Source organism: Triticum urartu, chromosome 5 (assembly GCF_003073215.2).
Source record: "Triticum urartu cultivar G1812 chromosome 5, Tu2.1, whole genome shotgun sequence".
In the NCBI taxonomy this organism is placed as follows: domain Eukaryota; kingdom Viridiplantae; phylum Streptophyta; class Magnoliopsida; order Poales; family Poaceae; genus Triticum; species Triticum urartu.
Window position 1 is genome coordinate 12,606,464 of NC_053026.1, and position 20,479 is coordinate 12,626,942.

The 20,479-nt window shown below is 47.9% G+C and overlaps 2 protein-coding genes and 1 non-coding gene across 3 annotated transcripts; 1 reads left to right on the forward strand and 2 right to left on the reverse strand.

Annotated features, from left to right (window-relative positions):
• Nucleotides 1-3,428: 3,428 nt before the first annotated feature.
• On the forward strand, nucleotides 3,429-7,404 carry LOC125506962 (ADP-ribosylation factor-like protein 2). The gene is made up of 6 exons (XM_048671670.1): nucleotides 3,429-3,625; nucleotides 4,743-4,814; nucleotides 4,994-5,104; nucleotides 6,422-6,584; nucleotides 6,809-6,889; nucleotides 7,132-7,404. The coding sequence occupies exons 2-6, from the start codon at nucleotides 4,750-4,752 to the stop codon at nucleotides 7,267-7,269; spliced, it is 558 nt and encodes a 185-aa protein (XP_048527627.1). The 5' UTR covers nucleotides 3,429-3,625; nucleotides 4,743-4,749; the 3' UTR covers nucleotides 7,270-7,404.
• A 275-nt stretch (nucleotides 7,405-7,679) lies between these two features.
• Nucleotides 7,680-8,843, reverse strand: LOC125506963 (glycine-rich RNA-binding protein blt801-like). Its single transcript, XM_048671671.1, has 2 exons — nucleotides 8,582-8,843; nucleotides 7,680-8,429 (listed from the first exon to the last, which is right to left on the reverse strand). Exons 1-2 carry the CDS (start codon nucleotides 8,687-8,689, stop codon nucleotides 8,022-8,024), a joined length of 516 nt encoding a protein of 171 aa, XP_048527628.1. The 5' UTR covers nucleotides 8,690-8,843; the 3' UTR covers nucleotides 7,680-8,021.
• A 3,446-nt stretch (nucleotides 8,844-12,289) lies between these two features.
• Nucleotides 12,290-12,361, reverse strand: TRNAQ-CUG. The gene has a single exon. It is a non-coding gene; the product is annotated as a tRNA-Gln (tRNA).
• Nucleotides 12,362-20,479: the final 8,118 nt, after the last annotated feature.

The window sequence follows — 20,479 nt, forward strand, 5'->3', positions numbered from 1 at the left end:
AGCAGGGCTAGGTTGAAGAGCTCGATGTCGCGGAACCCCATCCCACCCATGAATTTCGGTTGCGTCATGATTTCCCATGATACCCAAGTAGTCTTCCTTTCACTGTTTTTCGATCCCCACCAAAACTTCCTCAAGATGCCATTGATGTGCTGACATAAGCCTCTAGGGAGCTTGAAACACGCCATAGAGTATGTAGGAATTGCTTGAGCCACAGATTTGATGAGCACCTCCTTTCCTCTAATCGAAAGTGCTTTCTCCATCCAGCCTTGCACTTGCTTCCAAATCCTGTCCTTGAGATATTTAAAAGACCCCTCCTTGGCTCTCCCTACATCAGCAGGAAGGCCAAGATACTTTTCGGACAATTTCTCATTTTGGACTTGAAGTATTTGCTTGACCTCTTGCCTCGATGCTTCTGAGCAGCCTTTGCTGAAGAATATGGAGGATTTCTCCTTGTTGATTCGTTGCCCCGAAGCCGCGCAATATTTCTGGAGGAGTGTGTCCACTCTGTTTGCCATCTCAGGGGTAGCATTAAAGAATAAAAGGCTATCATCTGCAAAAAGCAAGTGATTTACCTGTGGTGCACCGGCTGCCACCGTGATGCCATTTACAATCTCATCTAGTCTTGTGGATTTCAGAAGGCAGGAAAGTCCTTCGGCGGCTAGTAAAAATAAATGTGGGGATATAGGGCAGCCCTGCCTGAGTCCTATGGACGGCCGGAACTCCTCTTGCTTGCCTCCGTTAAAGATGACCGAAAAGGAAACCGATGTGACACACCGCATCACTGTTTGTGTAAAGCATGGACTGATTCCCACTTTGATCATGACTCGCTCCAAATAATTCCATTCTAGCCTGTCGTAGGCCTTCATCATATCAAGTTTTAAGGCGCAATACCTGTTGCTCTTCAGCTTCCTGGTTTTCATAAAGTGGAGGCATTCGTAGGCTGATATGAAGTTGTCTGTAATAAGACGTCCTGGAACAAAAGCTGATTGTTCTTCAGAGATGATGTTGGGGAGAATAAGCGTGAGCCAATTTGCCAAAGCCTTGGATGCAATCTTGTAGATCACATTGCAGAGGCTTATCGGTCGAAACCGTGCTAAGTTTTTTGGACTAGCAATCTTGGAAATTAAAACAATGAACGTTTTGTTAATCTCCTCCGGTGAATCCTCTCCATTAAGAACTCTGAGCACCATCGCAGTAACCTCATCACCACACTGCCGGAAAGCCGTCGGGCCCTAGGGCCTTGGTCGGAAACATCTGAAATAAGGCCGTTTGACCTCTGCATTGCTATACTGTGCAGTAAGCGAGGCGTTCATGGAAGCGTCTACCCGTGAGGGTATATGTGACAAGACTTCCTCGATGCCCACTGTATTTTCTGATGTGTACAAGTTGTTGTAGAAGACTGTAGCCATATCCGCCATCTCGTGTTCATCTGTACACATCGAACCGTCAGGACGTTGCAATTATGCAATGCGGTTTTTGGCCTTACGAGCACTTGCTTTGCGGTGGAAAAATTTGGTGTTACTATCCCCTTCCGCAAGCCATTGGATTCGCGCCCTCTGTCGCCACATAATCTCCTCCCTTAGGCAAAGTTCTACCATACGGGCTTCCACTCTTTCCTCATTTGATGGTCATGTTCGGTTGGGAAGCGAACGCATCTCCTCAAGCTGCTTCCGTAGGTGGCGCAACTCTGACCGGACTGCACCAAAGGTAGTGCGTCCCCAGCTCTGCAACCTGCCCGCCACCAATTCTAGCTTACCTGACAGTTCCATAACCGTGTTAGCTCTGCCTGTTGAATTCCATGCTTCAGTAAGCATGTCGCCAAAACGGGTGTCCCTCTCCCACATGCATTCATAGCGGAAACGCTTTTGGTTGGCCCATACACTTGTGTCAACTAGGTCAGTCTCCAGAAGGATCGGACAGTGGTCAGACTTGGCCGCGGTAAGATGCTCAAGAGAAGCAAACGGGAAAAGGGCAGACCAACAGGGTGAAGCCAAGGCTCGGTCCAACCGAACACGGCAGAAGTGACCCCCGGCGACCTTCTTCTCCCAAGTCCAATCCAATCCTCGGTAGCCCAGATCCGCTAGACCGCATACATCCACGGCTTCTCTGAAAGCATCAATCTGTGAGCTGTCACGCTCATTAGGACCATGTTGTTCTTCCGGCCGCAAGATTTTGTTGAAGTCACCTATGCACATCCACGGGAGGGTGCACTCTCCCCTCAAACGTTTCATAGTGGAGACATGATACTCGGAATAATTCTTTATTGCAACATCCAAAGAGGTTTTCCAAAAGATACAAAGGCCTCCGCTACGGCCCGAGCTGCCAACTCCAAAACTGAAATCATAACCTAAAGAAGTCCGAAGACCTTCAACACGACTCTTTTGCAATTGAGTTTCAACTAAACACAAAATAGAGGGCAACTAATCTCCACAAGATCGCGGAGCTCTCGAACTGTCGCAGGATCGCCTATCCCACGACAGTTCCAGCATAAGATTTTCATTGGGCCTGGCGGCGCCCCAAGTCGGAGCCCGCCAATAATGCCGAGTTGTTTGTGTTCTGCTTCATTGGTGAAGTTGATTTCTTCGCTTTCTTTGCATCTCTGGGAGATACGTACTGTGGGGGAGGTGGAGGGACAGCCACCTGTTCCGTCTCTGAACTTCCTCCCTTGGTTTGCTGATCTAGGTCTGGTGTGGGTTGTGTTAAAATTCAGGTTTCTTCGAGCTTCCGTGGGTCCTCCCTGCTCCTTCCCCTCGGTATTGATCGGTTTCAGGGGGCTGGTAACCTCTTCCTCTTCCTCCTCTGCACCCGAATACAGATCCGCTTCCTGAGATGAACGTTTACGTACTGGAGATGGTTGGCGGGGTGGTGGGGCGCCCCGGCCTGTTCTTCCTCTGCCTCGGCCTCCAAAGCGGCCTCCTCGAAACGCTCGACCGCCGCCCGGCTGCTCCTGGGCTATCTCCCTTCGCTGTGCCAACATCCAGCTGCCCCATTGCTTGTCTTTCGCCTCCCAGACTCCATCTCCACACTCCTCATGATTGTGGCCCATGAAACCACACACTTGGCAGAAGTAGGGTATTTTCTCATATTTGACAGGGAGGAATTTCCTTCCCTCGCCCACCACGTTCAGCGGAGTCACCCTCGTGAGGGGTTTATTCACCAGAATCCTAGCACGGACCCGTACATAATCATCCTCATAGAAGAGCCTAGGTGAAAGCTGTGTCTCCTTGACCCGGCTGATCCGGCGAGCTAGCTGGTCAACCACCTCAATCTTGCGGTAAAGTTCTGGGATGGTTCAACTGATAATGCTGAATGGGCTACCCACCCTATCATAAACAAATGGGCCTTCTTACATCTGGGAAAGAAAAGAAATGTCACTGGGCCAAGTAAAAGCGCCGTCGGCCCACAGCCCGTCCCACGGCCATCGTCCCCATTCGCACGCCGCACCTCTTCACCGCAGTCCTCAGTCTCTCCTCAGATTCAGAAGCAGCGGCATCTCCATCGCCGTCGCCGCAGCCGCCGCGCCTCCACGGAGCTCTGCCCTCGCCTCCGCCTGTCCCCGTGCACGCCCACGAGCCCCTGCCCTGCCCTGCGCCTCCCGCCCCCGGGCCCGGTCCTTCCTAGGTAGGTAAGCACGCACGCACCCTGCATCTCCGACGGTCGAAGGCTCATTATGCTTTATTATGTGCGCGGGTGCCCTTCTGCTAGATCCATTTCAATGTCCGCTATAATTGTTGATAGCATGATCAGAGGAAACCAATTTTCAGCTGTCCATTGTCTGCTATATGTTGCTCGGTTCAGGGCAGGCTCGTGTGTTATAATCGTTAGTGTCTGAGGCAGTGGCGCAGCAATATATCCATGTCCACATTTTAGATGTATACTCGGTCAAAGTAGAGGCAGTGTCATATCGGTATATATATGCAACTACAGACCCATTTCAGTGTCCGCTATGATTGTTTGTGCCATGCCACGATCTTGGTCTTCGCATGATCGGAGGAAACCAATTTTCAGCTGTCCATTGTTTGCTATATATGCTGCTCGGTTGAGGGCGGGCTCGTGTGTTACAATCGTTAGTGTCTGAGGCAGTGGCGCAGCAATATATCCATGTCCACATTTTAGATGTATACTTGGTGAAAGTAGAGGCAGTGTCATAGCCGTATATGCATGTGCGGATCTTAGATTTATTATAGTTGGTCAAAGTAGAGGCAGTGCCAAGAGTTGTTTTCTTAGTGCACCCCTGAATTTCGTAGTTGCATGCCGCTTCGCAGAGACGTGCCGTGCTTTTTCGTCTACCGACAGCTCATGTCTTCTGAGATTAGACTTTGCTTTGAATTTACAGGAGAAATACAAACCATGTCTGAATCTTCACTGGTTGTAAATATTATTGTTCCAAAATATCGGCCAGTTAATCGGCATCTCGGTCAGTTAATCGCTACTCGGTTGGTCACTGAATAGCCTATTAATTGATTTACTGGCCGATTGACTCAAAAATTCACCGATTTATCCCTACCTCTGCACCCGACCGATATGGTACCAGTTACCAATATCCTGAAATTGAAATATTATGACCCTGCATTACATCACTGGCTCCTAACGCATTTTGTTTTTCTGTCTGATCCTGTTGTAAACATTGGGGGTTCATAGCAGCCTGCCTGAGTGTCTCAACTGAATTAGAATTTCACAAGTCTTTGTACCTGTTTCCCCTCTCCTCATCTTACTTTATACTGATTCTTCTGCTGGGCCAGCTCCAGAATGGGTCTCCTCAGCATCATCAGAAAAATCAAGCGCAAGGAAAAGGAGATGCGGATTCTCATGGTGTAAGCGTCCTGCTCCATTCCTTTTCCGCCTTCTTATTTTACCCCAGATTCCTCCTATCCAAACAGACTATTATTCTTGGTTCTTTGGTTGATATGTATGCTTCTTGACTTTCAAGGCTTGTGCCATTCAGTTCTTTGTTCTTCTTGATTGATTTATTCCACCGATGTCAAATTTTCAGTGGCCTGGACAACTCGGGTAAGACGACAATTGTGCTCAAGATAAATGGGGAGGACACCAGTGTCATCAGCCCTACTCTTGGCTTTAATATCAAAACCATCCAGTACCAAAAGTATGTACTATAGTCATTTTTCATTTATCAAGTTAATTATGCCAGAAATCGAAAGGTTGTACCAGCTGATGTTATACTTGATCATTCCAACTCTGTATCATGTTTAGCAAAATGCCAGTTGTATTAACCTAAAGGTGTTCTGGAAAATTCCATTGTAATTTTAGGTTGATCATTCCAATTTTAAGGTATATCTACAGAATGGCACCTGTATTAACTAAGGGCGTTCTAAGAGATTTCATTGTAATTTTAGCACATCCATAACTAATTAACTATGCATGTGCCACTAGATAGTACTGCTTGCTATGCTAGATCATGTCTCCTGACTGTTGCAAGTATGCCATAGATTCTGTTAAGTCAAGGGCACCCTAGTCTTTGTAGTTGCATAAGATAATTGGAGGAGCAATCTTGTAATCTGAGCTTGTTGTTTGGAAGTTTAGTGATTACTCAATACAATTTCAACAGCTTTAGATAATCTGATACAAATTACTGCTTGGTGGAGAAAATTGTTGTGTAGTCCTTCAGCTAAAATTGACCGAAGGTGGTCCAGTAGTATTCGAGCTGTGCAGCTAGGTTCTTGGGGAACAGCTAAGAGAGGGAGACGTCCATAGATATGTTTGGGAATGTTGTGAGTCATATTGGTCCACAACCACAATCATCAAAGTGTACTTTGGCGTCAATGTTTTTATGTTGGAAGAGCAGAGGACACTATTAAAATTCAACACTGATGCAGCACAATTTTAATGACTTTTAGTGATCTGGTCAGAAAATTGACAGTTTTAGAGACAGAGTAGGACAACTGTGACACCAAATGGCACAATCAGATGATATGATGGTCCATTTGAGATTTTTTTAGGTCCAAGTTAGTCAGCATCTGTTGTTTTTCAGCCAACTATGAAGCAAGTTGTGCCTAGATAGGTGGTTGTACTTTTAGTGTTCAAAGTAGGCAATGCAATTGATGATCTGCTTTAATCTGAGAAACTAGTAAATCATATTGGTGAAAATACAACATATTTTGGCCCAAATTTCAGTTAGCGTCTGTTGTTTTTCAGCCTACTATGAAGCAAGTTGCGCCTACATAGGTAGTTATACTTTTAGCATTCAAAGTAGGCAATGCAAATTCTAATCCGCATTAATCTGAGAAACTAGTAAATCACATCGGTGAAAATACTACATATTTTGGCTAAAAAATTACAGCTGCTTGATCCTTGATGCCCATCACTCAGGAATCATGGTGTTCAAAAACTCAAAATGCATTTAGTAGTAATAGGGAACAGCAGAACAAATTGCCGACAATTGATAATGTTGTGATTGTGGCAGGTACTCGCTGAACATATGGGATGTTGGGGGGCAGAAGACCATCCGTTCATACTGGAGGAACTACTTCGAGCAGACTGACGGTCTCGTTTGGGTGGTCGATAGTTCCGATGTTCGAAGGCTCGATGATTGCTGTGCGGAGCTCCATAATCTTCTGAAAGAAGAGGTAAACCGCCTAGTGAATACCACTGATCATCCACTTTAGCGTAATTTGTCTTGGTTTTTTTTTTTGCTTTGAATAACTTCACTGAAAACTAGCAAAAGATAATGTTTGCTGTTTAGCATCAGGAAACTCTTGGGACTACAAATTCGGTTACCTAGCATGTTTGTGCTTAATTTATGTGCTATCTTGTTCAACTATTGGAGTGATCCTTCAAATTTCTGTTGCAGAGACTAGCTGGATCATCGTTGTTAGTTTTCGCAAATAAGCAAGACATTCAGGGCGCTTTGAAGCCTGACGAAATCGCCAAGGTAAAACACACTAGTCAAGCAGTATGTATATGGACCCCCATATATTGGTCTATCTTCGTACCTGGAGCCACATGATCATCTTGTGATCTTTGCTTTAAGGACAGTCAAAACGGAAAATAATCCTAGCATATACATACAAGTTTGTGGTCTTTGCTTCATGATGATTTAAAAAAAAATCTAATAATTGGCATGTTTAGTGTTCTTCGAGTTCGATGGTAACCGGGTGGAGTTTTTGGATCCAGGTTCTGAATCTTGAAGTGATGAACAAGGACCGGCACTGGAAGATCGTCGGCTGCAGCGCCTACACCGGCGACGGCCTGCTCCGGGGCTTTGACTGGCTGGTCCAGGACATCGCCTCCCGCATCTATGTCCTCGACTGAAACAACAACCAAACACTGGACAGCCATATGCACCACTGTTATGGGCATGCTGCTGCTTTTGCTTTGGCTATCTCATGTAATACTCATGTTTGAACCAAACCATCACTTTTGTTATGCACCCTCATTGTGCTCTGTGTACTGCAATCGCGCCAGTTATGATAGATGTATTACAGCGTTGGTGCCAGCAAGTTTTGCATCTTATGCACAGAAGATTAGAATTAAGCAACCAGGAGGGAGAGGATATTTTGCGTTTCGTCTGAATGAGATTGGAATGTCATCAGCTGAATTGGCAAGTTTTTGCACACTTGCTTAAGAAAAAGACAGATGGATGCTTGCACACTTGCTTGAAGAATGCATGCTTCAGAACGAAAGAGAAAAAAGAATAAAAGCAATCGGTACACATAGGAGGATATTTCGCAGCTATCACTTGCATTTTCTTCATCCATTTAAACTGAGTTCAAACATAGGTTTCCAACATCACATCCCAATCCATGACAGAAGGGATTGCTGCATCACCGACGAACACGACCGACTGAAAGATAACACATGTTGTTTCTTCCTCGCGTAACCAGCTCTAATTAACCCCGGACAGAGCGACACTCGAGCTCGCGATCAAAAACACCACAGGACCGAACGACACACACGACTCAAGACTGACTGACACAGGAACACGACGACGACGACACTGAAGATAACTTGCTGACGAAGACGACGAGATGGTAGATAGATCGATAACTGGAGGGCCCCGCCGCTCAGTTCCTCCACTGGCCGCCGGAGTCGCCGCCGCGCTGGCCGCCGTAGCCGCCACCGCCGCCGCCGTAGCCACCGCCGCCGTAGCCGCCGCCACCGCGCTGGCCGCCGTAGCCACCACCGCCCTGGCCGTAGCCGCCACCGCCGCCCTGGCCGTAGCCGCCGCCGCCCTGGCCGCCGTAGCCACCGCCGCCGCCGCCGTAGCCTCCGCCACCGCCGCGCTGGCCGCCGTAGCCGCCGCCGCCGCCCCCACCGCCGGAGCGGCGGGACTGGGCCTCGTTGACGGTGATGTTGCGCCCGTCGAGCTCCTTGCCGTTCATCTCCTCGATGGCCTGGCGCATCGACTCCTCGCTGCCGAAAGTGACGAAGCCGAACCCACGGGACCTCCCCGTCTCGCGGTCGTTGATGATCTGCACGCACGCACAAAACACAAACACCACACCAGATCCGGTCAGATCCGCCACACAAAAACCCCAGATCGGGCCAGATCTACACCCCACGACGCGAAATTCGAACGGATCGGGACAGATCGGAGGCAGGGGTTGGTTGGTCGGTTGGTTACCTTGGCGTCGAGGATCTCGCCGTACTGGCTGAAGGCCTGCTGGAGGTTGTTGTCGTCGGTGGCCCAGGCGAGGCCGCCCACGAAGCAGCGGTACTCCGTCTCCGCCATGGATCTCCCTTCCTCTCTACCGAAACCCTAGACTAGGCTAGCTACTCGGCCTCTCTCTCGAACCGAACCCGAACCGAACCAGAACCCGAACCGGAAGGGGAGGAGAAGCCAACCCCGAGAGCGATGAGGAGGACGCTGCCCCGCCGGGGGCACGCATTTATAGCGGTGGGTGGCCGCCCGGATCGCATCGGGGGCGCGCCCGCGCGTGCGACGGGGCCCACGCGTCAGCGGGCGGGTGAGGATGCGGGTCTCGGGGTTTGGAATATGCGGGGCCGGCCAAGTGGGAGTGGGTGGCCGCGAGATATTTCCCTCCCCCGCTACGCGCACGCCTCGAGTCTTCCTTTCCAAGACAACGAATGGAAAAAACTGGATTTGCTTTCCCCTGTAACTAACCCTAAGGACAATGCATTAATTCCCTCAATCTTTCTATTATTCCCCAAAAATTTTGTCTTAGATTTCTCTAAATACGAATGTATCAAGCCACGTTTTTACTATTAGATACATCTGTATCTAGACGAATCTAAGACAAGAATTTTAGGACGGAGGGAGTAGTATATTATACATGGCCGTGGGAAACCCGACCCAGCCCGGTCTTGCACGCGGGTCGAGCCTAGGCTTGAAATCTGAGCCCGGATGTTGGGCGGGGCTTTGCATTTTTGCGTTTTAGGCCTGAGGCTCGACGGGCTTTTCCTCTGATGGGTCGGGCCTGGGCCTAAAATCTAGGGCTAATGGCCGGGCCGGGTCTATGTTTTTTTGCTACGGGCTTTAGTAGGCCTGGCTCGAAGCCTGGTCCGGCCCGACTTATGGCCATGTATGGTGGGTACAAATAACTGGTGTCCTTTTACGTTGCAAAGCTGAATTTTTTTAAATAAAAAAACTTGCAGTCCGCCAATCCATCGGTTCCGATCTTGGGTACCTTCTTGTAATCCAGCTCATGGAAGCGTGCAGCGTGCTGCCTTGCTCTAGCCGGAGCCGCCGCGCAACACCAATGAAAATTGTTGTTTTGCTTCCTCGGTGGCGTGGATGTGAAATGTTTAGCGCAAAAAAAAGAGTAGTCAATGCGGTGATTCAAAACGTTTGTGGATAGATGCTCACTATACATGCCTCGTGCGATAAGGCGTTTAGAACGTCGTTTTCTCCTCAATTGCTTGCCTCACATCCATCGGCTTCGTGTTTGCGAAGATGGATGCTAGCTTTGTGATGCCACCAAAATTGCACCGCCAAGCCTTGTGTGCGTCACGTTTCTTCTGTTTACTTCAACCAAATCGTGTGGTGAGTGTGGCAGAGCACATAACCTAGCGGGGCCTAATCTAGCCATGAGCCATTAGGCAGATGTTACTGATACAAAGTGTCCCAAATACTTTAAACAACATTCTTTGAATTTTCCATTCCTTAGCCCCCGTCGCTTGAGGCACGGACCGTGGCAGCCGCATTCCATCCGGTGCAAGAAAAATCCATGGGCCCTCTTTGACTCACATGATTCTAAAAATGCGGTAGTAGAAAAAACATATGATTGAAATGCCATGCTCATCTCAACCCACATGATTTTGGGCTGTTTGATTGCATCATAGAAAAAAAACAAATAATTCTTTCGGAGCGGTTTGGGTGGATGGTTTATAAATCCTATGCGAAGTAGTACAGAGAATTCCAAAGAAAAAACTCCTATAGGATTCAATCACGTGAATCAAACAATCAACATAAGAATATTTATAAGGACTAATCCTTCAAAGTTTCTATGAAAATTTGTTTGTATCAAGGGAAAAGATTCTAATCATCCGACGGATCCAATGCCAAACGTCTGCCGTCTCTCCTATGCGCCACGTGCCCACGTGAGCCTGCACCACCGCTCTAATTTTTCCTTCTTATCTCCAACAAACAGATCCCATCCACATCTTTCTTTCCCAACCTCTTCTTCCACCTCCACTGCATCAAACCAAACGTTGTTGCTCCGCCACCCGCGCTCGTCCTCTTCTCCTCCCTCCTCCTTTCCATCTTTCCTCTGTGAGGCACACCACTGCCGGAGCACCGTGTCACCATCCTGGAGGAGCACTGGTGTGGATAGGCATGGCTGCCGCTTCCTCAAGGTCAGCTACAAACGTCGGTACCGCATGCAGCAGCAGTTCCTGTAACAATGGTGTTATTGTAATTGTGGCTGGGACGAGGTGAAGTTTTCTGCATCATGTTCTTTGTTGGGTAAAATTGCAACAAGGGGTTTGTTGCAGGAATACAGAGAAGAGGTAAGAGATGCTGCTGCAAATTTTGCAACAATGGTCTTTTGGAAGAATACAAAGAAGAGGTTGTAGATATTGCAAATTTTGCAACTAAGATCTTGTTGCAGGAATTAGGTTCGCAACAAGAGTCTTGTTGCAGGAAAAAGGAGAATAAATTTTGCATCTGGGGTCTTGTTGCACTTGTTGCAGGAATTAGGTTCGCAACAAGAGTCTTGTTGCAGGAAAAAGGAGAATAAATTTTGTAACTGGGTTGTGTTGCAGGAATTAGGTTCGCAACACGAGTCTTGTTGCAGGAAGTAATGGGCGGAGCTGTGTCTGGACGGCGGCGTACAGGGGATTATGTTTCTGAAACAGAACGCCTGTTGCAGGAAGTAACGACCTGGTCAATTGCAGGTGATGGTTGCATCCGACGGCTGTCAAGTGTCTAATCAAATGGCTCTTCGGATGACGGATGTTTCTAACACATTTGTCGGCGGACGCGTAGCGGCGCCCTTGTATCAAAGGAGCCCAGAATCACAACCATAAGAAATCACAATACGTAAATTGTTCATTATCATATATATATTTTTTTGAAACCGGCCACCTGCACGAATCGAAGAGTCACGCACCACGGAACCAGCTTGAGGCCAGGTCGGGCAGCGAAAGTCGGGGGACTCGGAGCGAAGCAACCGGGCGGGGCGCCGATCCCTAGGCGCAGAGCACCGTGCCCCACGTGACGTGGCCCGGGGCACAGGCTGCCCCCGCACGCCCTCTCTCCGCGCCCCTATCGTATCGCGGAGGCCTGGAAGAAAACAATAATATCTCGGCGCGGGAAATGACGGCCATGCCCCTGAGGCCCTCCCCGTGAAAGTGAAAACTCCGTCCAGTCCCGTCCGTCCGTCCAGCCGGAGCGGAACGGAAACCGGCACGCACGTCGGCGTCGTGGCCTCGTGGGTGGGTTGCTTAATCGGTCTCCTCCTGGCGATGGGACGGGATTTGGTTAACTAATCAGCGGCGGGCAGGGCCTGCCTACCTGCGGCCGCGGGCAGGGGAGTGTGGGCGGATGGATTGGATTAGGCCGGTGAGGTGTCACTCGACGTCGCTGTCGCGTGATGGGACGGAACGGAACGGAACGGGCGGGTGCTTGCTTGATGATTGATCAAAACGGGACAGCGAGCGATGGATCCATGGGCGTGTGGATCGGGTCATGTCAAGGGTGATCGAATCTCGTTCCAGCAGCTGCAGGTTAAACAAACGATTATACGGCCCAAAATGGTGATGATTCTTTGGAGGAAGGGCGAGGAAAAGGAAAATGCGAAGCGATAATTTAGAGGCAGTAAGAGGAATGGGAATAAGAAGCAAAAATGTTGAGAAAATGGCCAAAAAAATGAGGTCCCACCGAGACTTGAACTCGGGTTACTGGATTCAGAGTCCAATGTCCTAACCACTAGACCATGGGACCATTTGATGCACAGGGTTGAGATGTTGATTTACTTATTGTGTTGTCCAGCCCCATTGACTGATTCCAAATGCATAACCCAGCGCCATCGATCCAATTAGCTAACTGTTGGTCAAGACAGGAATGTCTAAACTCACTTGTCTGATTCAAAAAAGCTCTGCTGATTTAGTCACGCAGCAAACAATATCTTGGTGTGAACAAGGATGCAAATTGTATACTGAGATTATCTGCATCATCGGCAGATTAATGTGTGAACCAGTTAGTTAGCAATCAGCACAAAGAGGCGATTCAAGTTTGAATCATTATGGATTAGATCAGAAGGATTCATGGGCGTGGTTAAGTTGGCATGGAGCTCAACGCCTGCAACCTCGAATGACTACCTTACGCCGCAAAACAAGTTGAGAGCAACTGCGGTGAGCCTCCAAAGATGGAGCGATCGTTGGATCGACGATGTAAACCTGCAGATTGCCATCGCACTTGAAGTCATTAAACAACTTGAATACTTGATACCGCTATGGAGGGTAGAGCTTTGTCGGATTCTGAGAGGGAGCTGCGGAAATGCTTAAAGAAGAAGCTCCTTGAGTTGAGCTCTCTGGAGAGGACGATTGCTAGGCAGAGGTCAAGACTACTGCAGTTGCGTGAGGGTGATGGAAACACCAAGCTATTCCACCAGCAGGCCAGCCACAGGCAAAGGAAGAACATCATACGTACAGTTAAGCACAATGGAAATATATATATGTTGGGCAGGACGAGGTTGCGTCGGCAGTGGACGCTTACTTTGGCGCGGCTTTTGGTGCCTCGGATACTCGGAACCATACGCTTAACTTGGATGTGTTGGGTCTGCTACATCTAGACCTATCGCACCTTGAACTGAAGTGGAGAAGGTGATCAAGAGAATGCCCCTGGATAAAGCTCCGGGACCGGACGGGTTTATCGGAAGGTTCTATGCAATATGTTGGAGCATCACTAAGGAGGATTTTATGAGGGCGATGGACTGTTTTTAGAATGGGGATATGAGAGGTTTGGCCACAATCAATAAGTCTCTCGTCTCGCTCTTGCCCAAGAAGGAGGGAGCCTTGGAGGTGCGTGATTTCAGGCCCATAAACCTTGTCCACGGGGCCATCAAGATCTTTGAGAAAGTGCTAGCATGTCGGTTGGTGGGTGATCTACCCAAGCTGGTTGGAAATCATCAGAGTGCGTTTGTAAAGGGCAGATCGCTGCATGATAATTTTATGCCTGTGCAGAGTATGGCAAGACGACTGCATGCCTTGAGGAACTCAACTATCCTATTGAAGTTCGACATATCAAAAGCTTTTGACTCCGTACAATGGCCCTTTCTAATAGAGGTTTTGCATCAGTCGGGCTTCGGGCCAAGGTGGAGAGCTTGGATATGTGGGATCCTTGCAACATCTACCACCATGGTCATGGTGAATGGCGATCCGGGTGACACGATTTGCAATTGCAAAGGGCTGCGGCAGGGAGACCCCATCTCCCCTATGCTTTTCATTCTCACTATGGAGCCCCTACAGAGGATGTTTGAGGTGGTCGCGAGTAGACGCGTGCTGGCACCTCTGGCGCGTGAGGGCATGAGAAAGCGTCTATCCATCTTTGCGGATGACGCCGTACTCTTTGTCAAGCCTAATCTAGTGGACCTTGAGGCTTGCAAGTGCATATTGGAGCTGTTTGGTGAGGCGGCTGGACTGAGAATCAACATGAGCAAATCCATAGCTCTACCTATCAGGTGTTCAGAGGAGGAGATAACTACGACATGCAACGCGCTTCGGTGCCCCTTGGGATCGTTCCCAATAAAATACCTTGGGCTGCCACTGTCATTAAGGAAGCAATCAACATCACAGCTACAGTACTTGGTTGATCATATGGCCAATAGATTGCCAAGGTGGAAGGAAGCACTCACGCCGAAGAGTGGCCAACTAACCCTGGTGCAGTCAGTGCTATGCGCTTTGCCAATTCATCCAATGATGGTTGTGGATCTTCCCATGAAAACTAGCACGGCAATGGACAAGATTTGTCGAGGCTTCTTGTGGTGCAGAAGAGCAGAAGCGAATGGTGGTAACTGCATGGTTGCATGGGACATGGTGTGTACGCCGAATTGGGCAGGTGGATTGGGGCTGCCAAATCTAAGATGGATGAATGTAGCCATGCAGGCTCGTTGGCAGTGGCTCAAAAGGACTGATGAGTCAAGACCTTGGAATGAGTTCAAAATCAAAGTCACCGAGGAAGCAAAAATGTTGTGTCAGGCGGCCATGAGGAGTACAACACATTCTGGTCTCACAACACTCTTTTGGGAGTACCGATGGTTAGATGGGCAAAGAGTTCAGGAGATTGCGCCGCGGGTATATGAGCTAGTTCCACCACGAACTCGAGGGATGAGGTCGGTCAGTGCAGCTATGGAGAACGGGTCTTGGGCAATGGATTTTTGCACCAACTTTGGGTCGGATACTTTGCAAGAATTTCTCTCACTATGGCAGACAATTACTGCTTGGGAGGCCTCTGAGGATGCGCCGAATGAAATAGCCTAGTCGTGGGAGGCTAATGGGCAGTTCTCGGTGAGATCAGCGTATGCGGCTAGATTTTGGGGACGCGAGGTCATCCCTACGGCGGATCTGACATGGAAGTCGCGTGCCCCTTTACAGTGCAGATTCTTCACTTGGCTGGCCATGAAAGACCGATGCTGGACCTCGGATCGTCTTGCGCGAAGTGGTCTACCTCACCAGGTTGCATGCCCATTCTGTGAGCAAGAAGAAGAAACAATAAACCACATATTGCTCATGTGTGTGTTTTCTAGGACAGCCTGGGTGGCCATTTGCGATACGCTGGGTACACCGGATTGGACCCCCTCTCCCCATGCGCTAGGTCGAGTGGGCCGTCGACAAGAGAGGATCGAACAACATGAGTACAAAAGATCTACGCACCATCTTCCTGCTTACTTGGTGGGAGTTGTGGAAGCACAAGAATACCATTGTCTTCGAGGGAGCATGGTCGTTGATCGAGCAATTATTACAAAGAGTGAGATATGAGGGTTTGGTTTGGTCCTCCGCTGGATTACTGAAAGGGAATGTAACCCCCTTCTTTAGTAGGGTAGAGAGATGGGTGAGTGGTGAGGATTAGCATGTAATAATAACCTTGTAACATATGGTGAAGGCACTCTTTGCCTTTCTTCTTTAATATATGATATGCACACTCGTGCATATTCGAGATAGTTAGCAACAAGCTCTGCATGCATTTTCCTTGTATTGGGCACCGTATCATCCCTTCTTTCCTGATGCCATCTACATTCCAAGGTGTTGCGCAAGCCATGCGTTACAACATCATAGGACTTAAGGTCATCTTCAAAGCGGACCATCAAACCGCTTGTATCCATCTGGACCATGGCATGGATGTTGGGGAACGTAGCAGAAATTCAAAATTTTCTACGCAACACCAAGATCAATCTATGGAGTAATCTAGCAACGAGGGAAGGAGAGTGCATCTACATACCCTTGTAGATCGCTAAGCGGAAGTGTTCAAGTGAACGGGGTTGATGGAGTCGTACTCGTCGTGATCCAAATCACCGATGATCCTAGTGTCGAACGGACGGCACCTCCGCGTTCAACACACATGCAGCCCGGTGACGTCTCCCACGCCTTGATACAGCAAGGGGAGAAGGAGAGGTTGGGGAAGACTCCGTTGGGCAGCAGCACGACGGCGTGGTGGTGGTGGAGGAGCGTGGTACTCCAGCAGGGCTTCACCAAGCACCGCGAGAGACGAGGAGGGAGAGGGGTAGGGCTGCACCAGGGAGAGGTCAAAACTTATATGTTGGCAACCCCAAAGACCTCAACTATATATAGGGGAGAGGGAGGGGGCTGCGCCCCCTCTAGGGTTCCCACCCCAAGGGGTGCGGCAGCCCCAAAACCCATCTAGGGCGGCGGCCAAGGGGGGAAGAGGGGGAAACTTGCCCCCCAAGAAAGGTGGAGGCGCCCCCTCCCCAAACCCTAGGCGCCTTGGGCCTTGGTGGGTGGGGGGGCGCACCGGCCCACCTGGGGCTGGTCCCCTCCCACACTTGGCCCATGCTGCCCTCTGGGGCCGGTGGCCCCACTTGGTGGACCCCGGGACCCTCCCGGTGGTCCCGGTACATTACCGATAGCAACCGAAACCTTTCCGGTGACCAAAACAGGACTTCCCATATATAAATCTTTACCTCCGGACCATTCCGGAACTCCTCGTGACGTCCGGGATCTCATCCGGGACTCCGAACAACATTCGGTAACCATGTATATCTATTCCCTATAACCCTAGTGTCACCGAACCTTAAGTGTGTAGACCCTACGGGTTCGGCAACCATGTAGACATGACCGAGACATCTCTCCGGCCAATAACCAACATCGGGATCTGGATACCCATGTTGGCTCCCACATGTTCCACGATGATCTCATCGGCTGAACCACGATGTCGAGGATTCGATCAATCCCGTATTCAATTCCTTTGTCCATCGGTACGATACTTGCCGATATTCGATCGTCGGTGTCCCGATACCTTGTTGAATCTCGTTACCGGCAAGTCTCTTTACTCGTTCCGTAACACATCATCCCGTGATCAACTCCTTGGTCACATTGTGCACATTATGATGATGTCCTACCGAGTGGGCCCAGAGATACCTCTCCGTTTACACGGAGTGACAAATCCCAGTCTCGATTTGTGCCAACCCAACGGACACCTTCGGAGATACCTGTAGTGTACCTTTATAGCCACCCAGTTACGTTGTGACGTTTGGCACACCCAAAGCACTCCTACGGTATCCGGGAGTTGCACAATCTCATGGTCTAAGGAAATGATACTTGACATTAGAAAAGCTTTAGCATACGAACTACACGATCTTTGTGCTAGGCTTAGGATTGGGTCTTGTCCATCACATCATTCTCCTAATGATGTGATCCCGTTATCAATGACATCCAATGTCCATGGTCAGGAAACCGTAACCATCTATTGATCAACGAGCTAGTCAACTAGAGGCTTACTAGGGACATGGTGTTGTCTATGTATCCACACATGTATCTGAGTTTCCTATCAATACAATTCTAGCATGGATAATAAACGATTATCATGAACAGGAAATATAATAATAACCAATTTATTATTGCCTCTAGGGCATATTTTCAACAGTCTCCCACTTGCACTAGAGTCAATAATCTAGTTCACATCGCCATGTGATTAACACTCACAGGTCACATCGCCATGTGACCAACATCCAAGAGTCTACTAGACTCAATGATCTAGTTCACATCACTATGTGATAAACACTCAAAGAGTTCTGGGTTTGATCATGTTATGCTTGTGAGAGAGGTTGTAGTCAACGAGTCTTGCCATATTCAGATCCCTATGTATTTCGCAAAACTTTATATCGTAGATGCTGCTACCACGTTCCACTTGGAGCTATTCCAAATTATTGCTCCATTATACGTATCCGGTATCTCTACTGAGAGCTATCCGGATAGGTGTTAAGCTTGCATCGACGTAACTCTTTATGTCGAACTCTTTATCACCTCCATAACCGAGAAACATTTCCTTATTCCTCTAAGGATAATTTTGACCGCTATCTGGTGATCTACTCCTAGATCACCTTTGTACCCTCTTGCCAGACATGTGGCAAGGCACACATCTGGTGCGGTACTCAGCATGGCATACCGTATAGAGCCTATGACAAAAGCATAGGGGACGACCTTCGTCCTTCCTCTTTCTTGTGCCATGGTCAATCTTCGAGTCTTACTCAACTTCACACCTTACAATTCAGGTAACAACCCCTTCTTTGACTGATCTATTTTGTACTCCTTCAAAAACATGTCAAGGTGTGCGTTCTTTGAAAGTATCATCAGGCGTCTTGATCTATTTCGATAGATCTTGATGCCCAATATGTAAGCAGCTTTATCCAGGTCTTCCTTTGAAAAACACTCTTCAAACAACCGTTTATGCTTTCCAGAAATTATACATTATTTCGGATCAACAATATGTCATCCACATATACTTATCAGAAATGTTGTAGTGCTCCCACTCACTTTCCTGTAAATACAAGTTTCTAGCAAACATTGTATAAACCTAAAAGCTTTGATCACTCCATCAAAGCATATATTCCGACTCCGAGATGCTTGCTCTAGTCCATAGAAGGATTGCTGGAGCCAGCATACCTTTTTAGCATCCTTAGGATCGACAAAACTTTGATTGTATCACATACAACTTTTCTTACGAAAACTGGTAAGAAAACTTTTTTTGACATCCATCTGTAAGATTTCATAATCGAAAAATACAGCTAATGCTAACATGATTCCGATGGACTTAAGCATCGCTACGGGTGAGAAATTCTCATCGTAGTCAACTCCTTGAACTTGTGAAAAGCCTCTTTCCCACAAGTCGAGCTTCATAGACGGTAACATTACCGCCCACGTCCGTCTTCTTCTTAAAGATCCATTTATCTCAGTGGCTTGCCGATCATCGGGCAAGTCCACCAAAGTCCATACTTTGTTCTGATACATGGATCCTATCTCGGATTTCATGGCTTCTAACCATTTGTCGGAATACGGGCCCACCATCGCTTCTCCATAGCTCGTAGGTTCATTGTTGTCTAACAACATGGTATATAAGACAAGATTATCGTACCACTCAGGAGTAGTACATATCCTTGTCGACCTACGATGTTCGATAGCAACTTGATCCGAAGCTTCATGATCACTATCATTAACTTCCTATTCAACAGACGTAGGCGCCACAAAAACATCTTTCTGTGTTGCATCCCTCTCTGGTTGAAGTAAAGGTTCGACAACCTCATCAAGTTCTATCTTCCTCCCACTCAATTCTTTCGAGAGAACCTCCTTCTCGAGAAAGGACCCATTCTTAGCGACAAACAATTTTCCCTTGGATCTGAGATAGAAGGTATACCCAACTGTCACCCTTGGGTATCCTATGAAGATGTGTTTGTCCGCTTTGGGTTCGAGCTTCTCCGGCTGAAGCCCTAAGCATCGCATCCCCAAACATTAAGAAACGACAACTTTGGTTTCTTGCCAAACCAATGTTCATATGACATCGTCTCAACGGACTTAGATGGTGTCCTATCTAAAGTGAATGCAGCTGTCTCTAACGCATAACCTCAAAATGAAAAACGGTAGATCGGTAAGAGACATCATAGATCGCACCATATCTCATAGGTTCGATTATGACGTCTGGACACACCATTACAACTGTGGTGTTCCAGGTGGCTTCAACTGTGAAACAATTCCACAATGTCTTAAGTGATTTGCCAAACTCATAACTCATAAAATCCCCTTTTGATCAGATCGTAGAAACATGATCTTATTGTTATGATGATTCTTAACTTCACTCTGAAATCGCTTGAACTTTTCAAACGTTTCAGACTTGTGATTCATTAAGTAGATATACCTATATCTACCCAAATTGTCATTGAAGATGAGAAAATAGTGATATCCACCGCATGCTTCAATTCTCATTGGATCACACGCATCATCATGCATGATTTCCAACAAGTCACTTGCCCGTTTCATTGTACCTGAAAACGAGGTCTTAGTCATCCTGCCCATGAGCATGGCTCGCATGTGTCAAGTGATTCAAAATCAAGTGACTCCAAACATCCATCGACATGGAGTTTCTTCATGCATCTTACGCCAATATGACCTAAGCGGCAGTGCCACGAGAAAGTGGTACTATCATTATTAACTCTACATCTTTTGGCGTGAACATGTGTATTACCATGACCGAGATTCAATGAACCATTCACATAGGGTGCATGACCATGAAAGGTATCATTCATGTAAACAGAATAACCATTATTCTCTAATTTAAATGAATAACCGTATTGCAATGAACATGATCTAATCATATTCATGCTCAACGTAGACACCTGATAACATTTATCTAGGTTCAATACTAATCCCGAAGGCAGATGGAGCGTGCGATGGTGATCTCATCAACTTTGGAAACACTTCCAACACACATCGTCACCTCGCCCTCAACCAGTCTCCGTTTAGTCCGTAGTTTTTGCTTAAGTCACCAATGATAGCAACTGAACCGGTATCCAATACCCAGGTGCTACCAGGAGTACTAGTGAGGTACACATTA

Excerpts from the sequence above, each read along its gene's own strand:
- LOC125506962 (XM_048671670.1), top strand. The coding sequence starts at position 4,750 with ATGGGTCTCCTCAGCATCATCAGAAAAATCAAGCGCAAGGAAAAGGAG. Across the intron at positions 6,585-6,808 it reads ATAATCTTCTGAAAGAAGAG|AGACTAGCTGGATCATCGTT; the intron begins GTAAACCGCCTA and ends TTTCTGTTGCAG. Across the intron at positions 6,890-7,131 it reads AGCCTGACGAAATCGCCAAG|GTTCTGAATCTTGAAGTGAT; the intron begins GTAAAACACACT and ends TTTTGGATCCAG.
- LOC125506963 (XM_048671671.1), bottom strand. The coding sequence starts at position 8,689 with ATGGCGGAGACGGAGTACCGCTGCTTCGTGGGCGGCCTCGCCTGGGCC. Across the intron at positions 8,430-8,581 it reads GCGAGATCCTCGACGCCAAG|ATCATCAACGACCGCGAGAC; the intron begins GTAACCAACCGA and ends GCGTGCGTGCAG.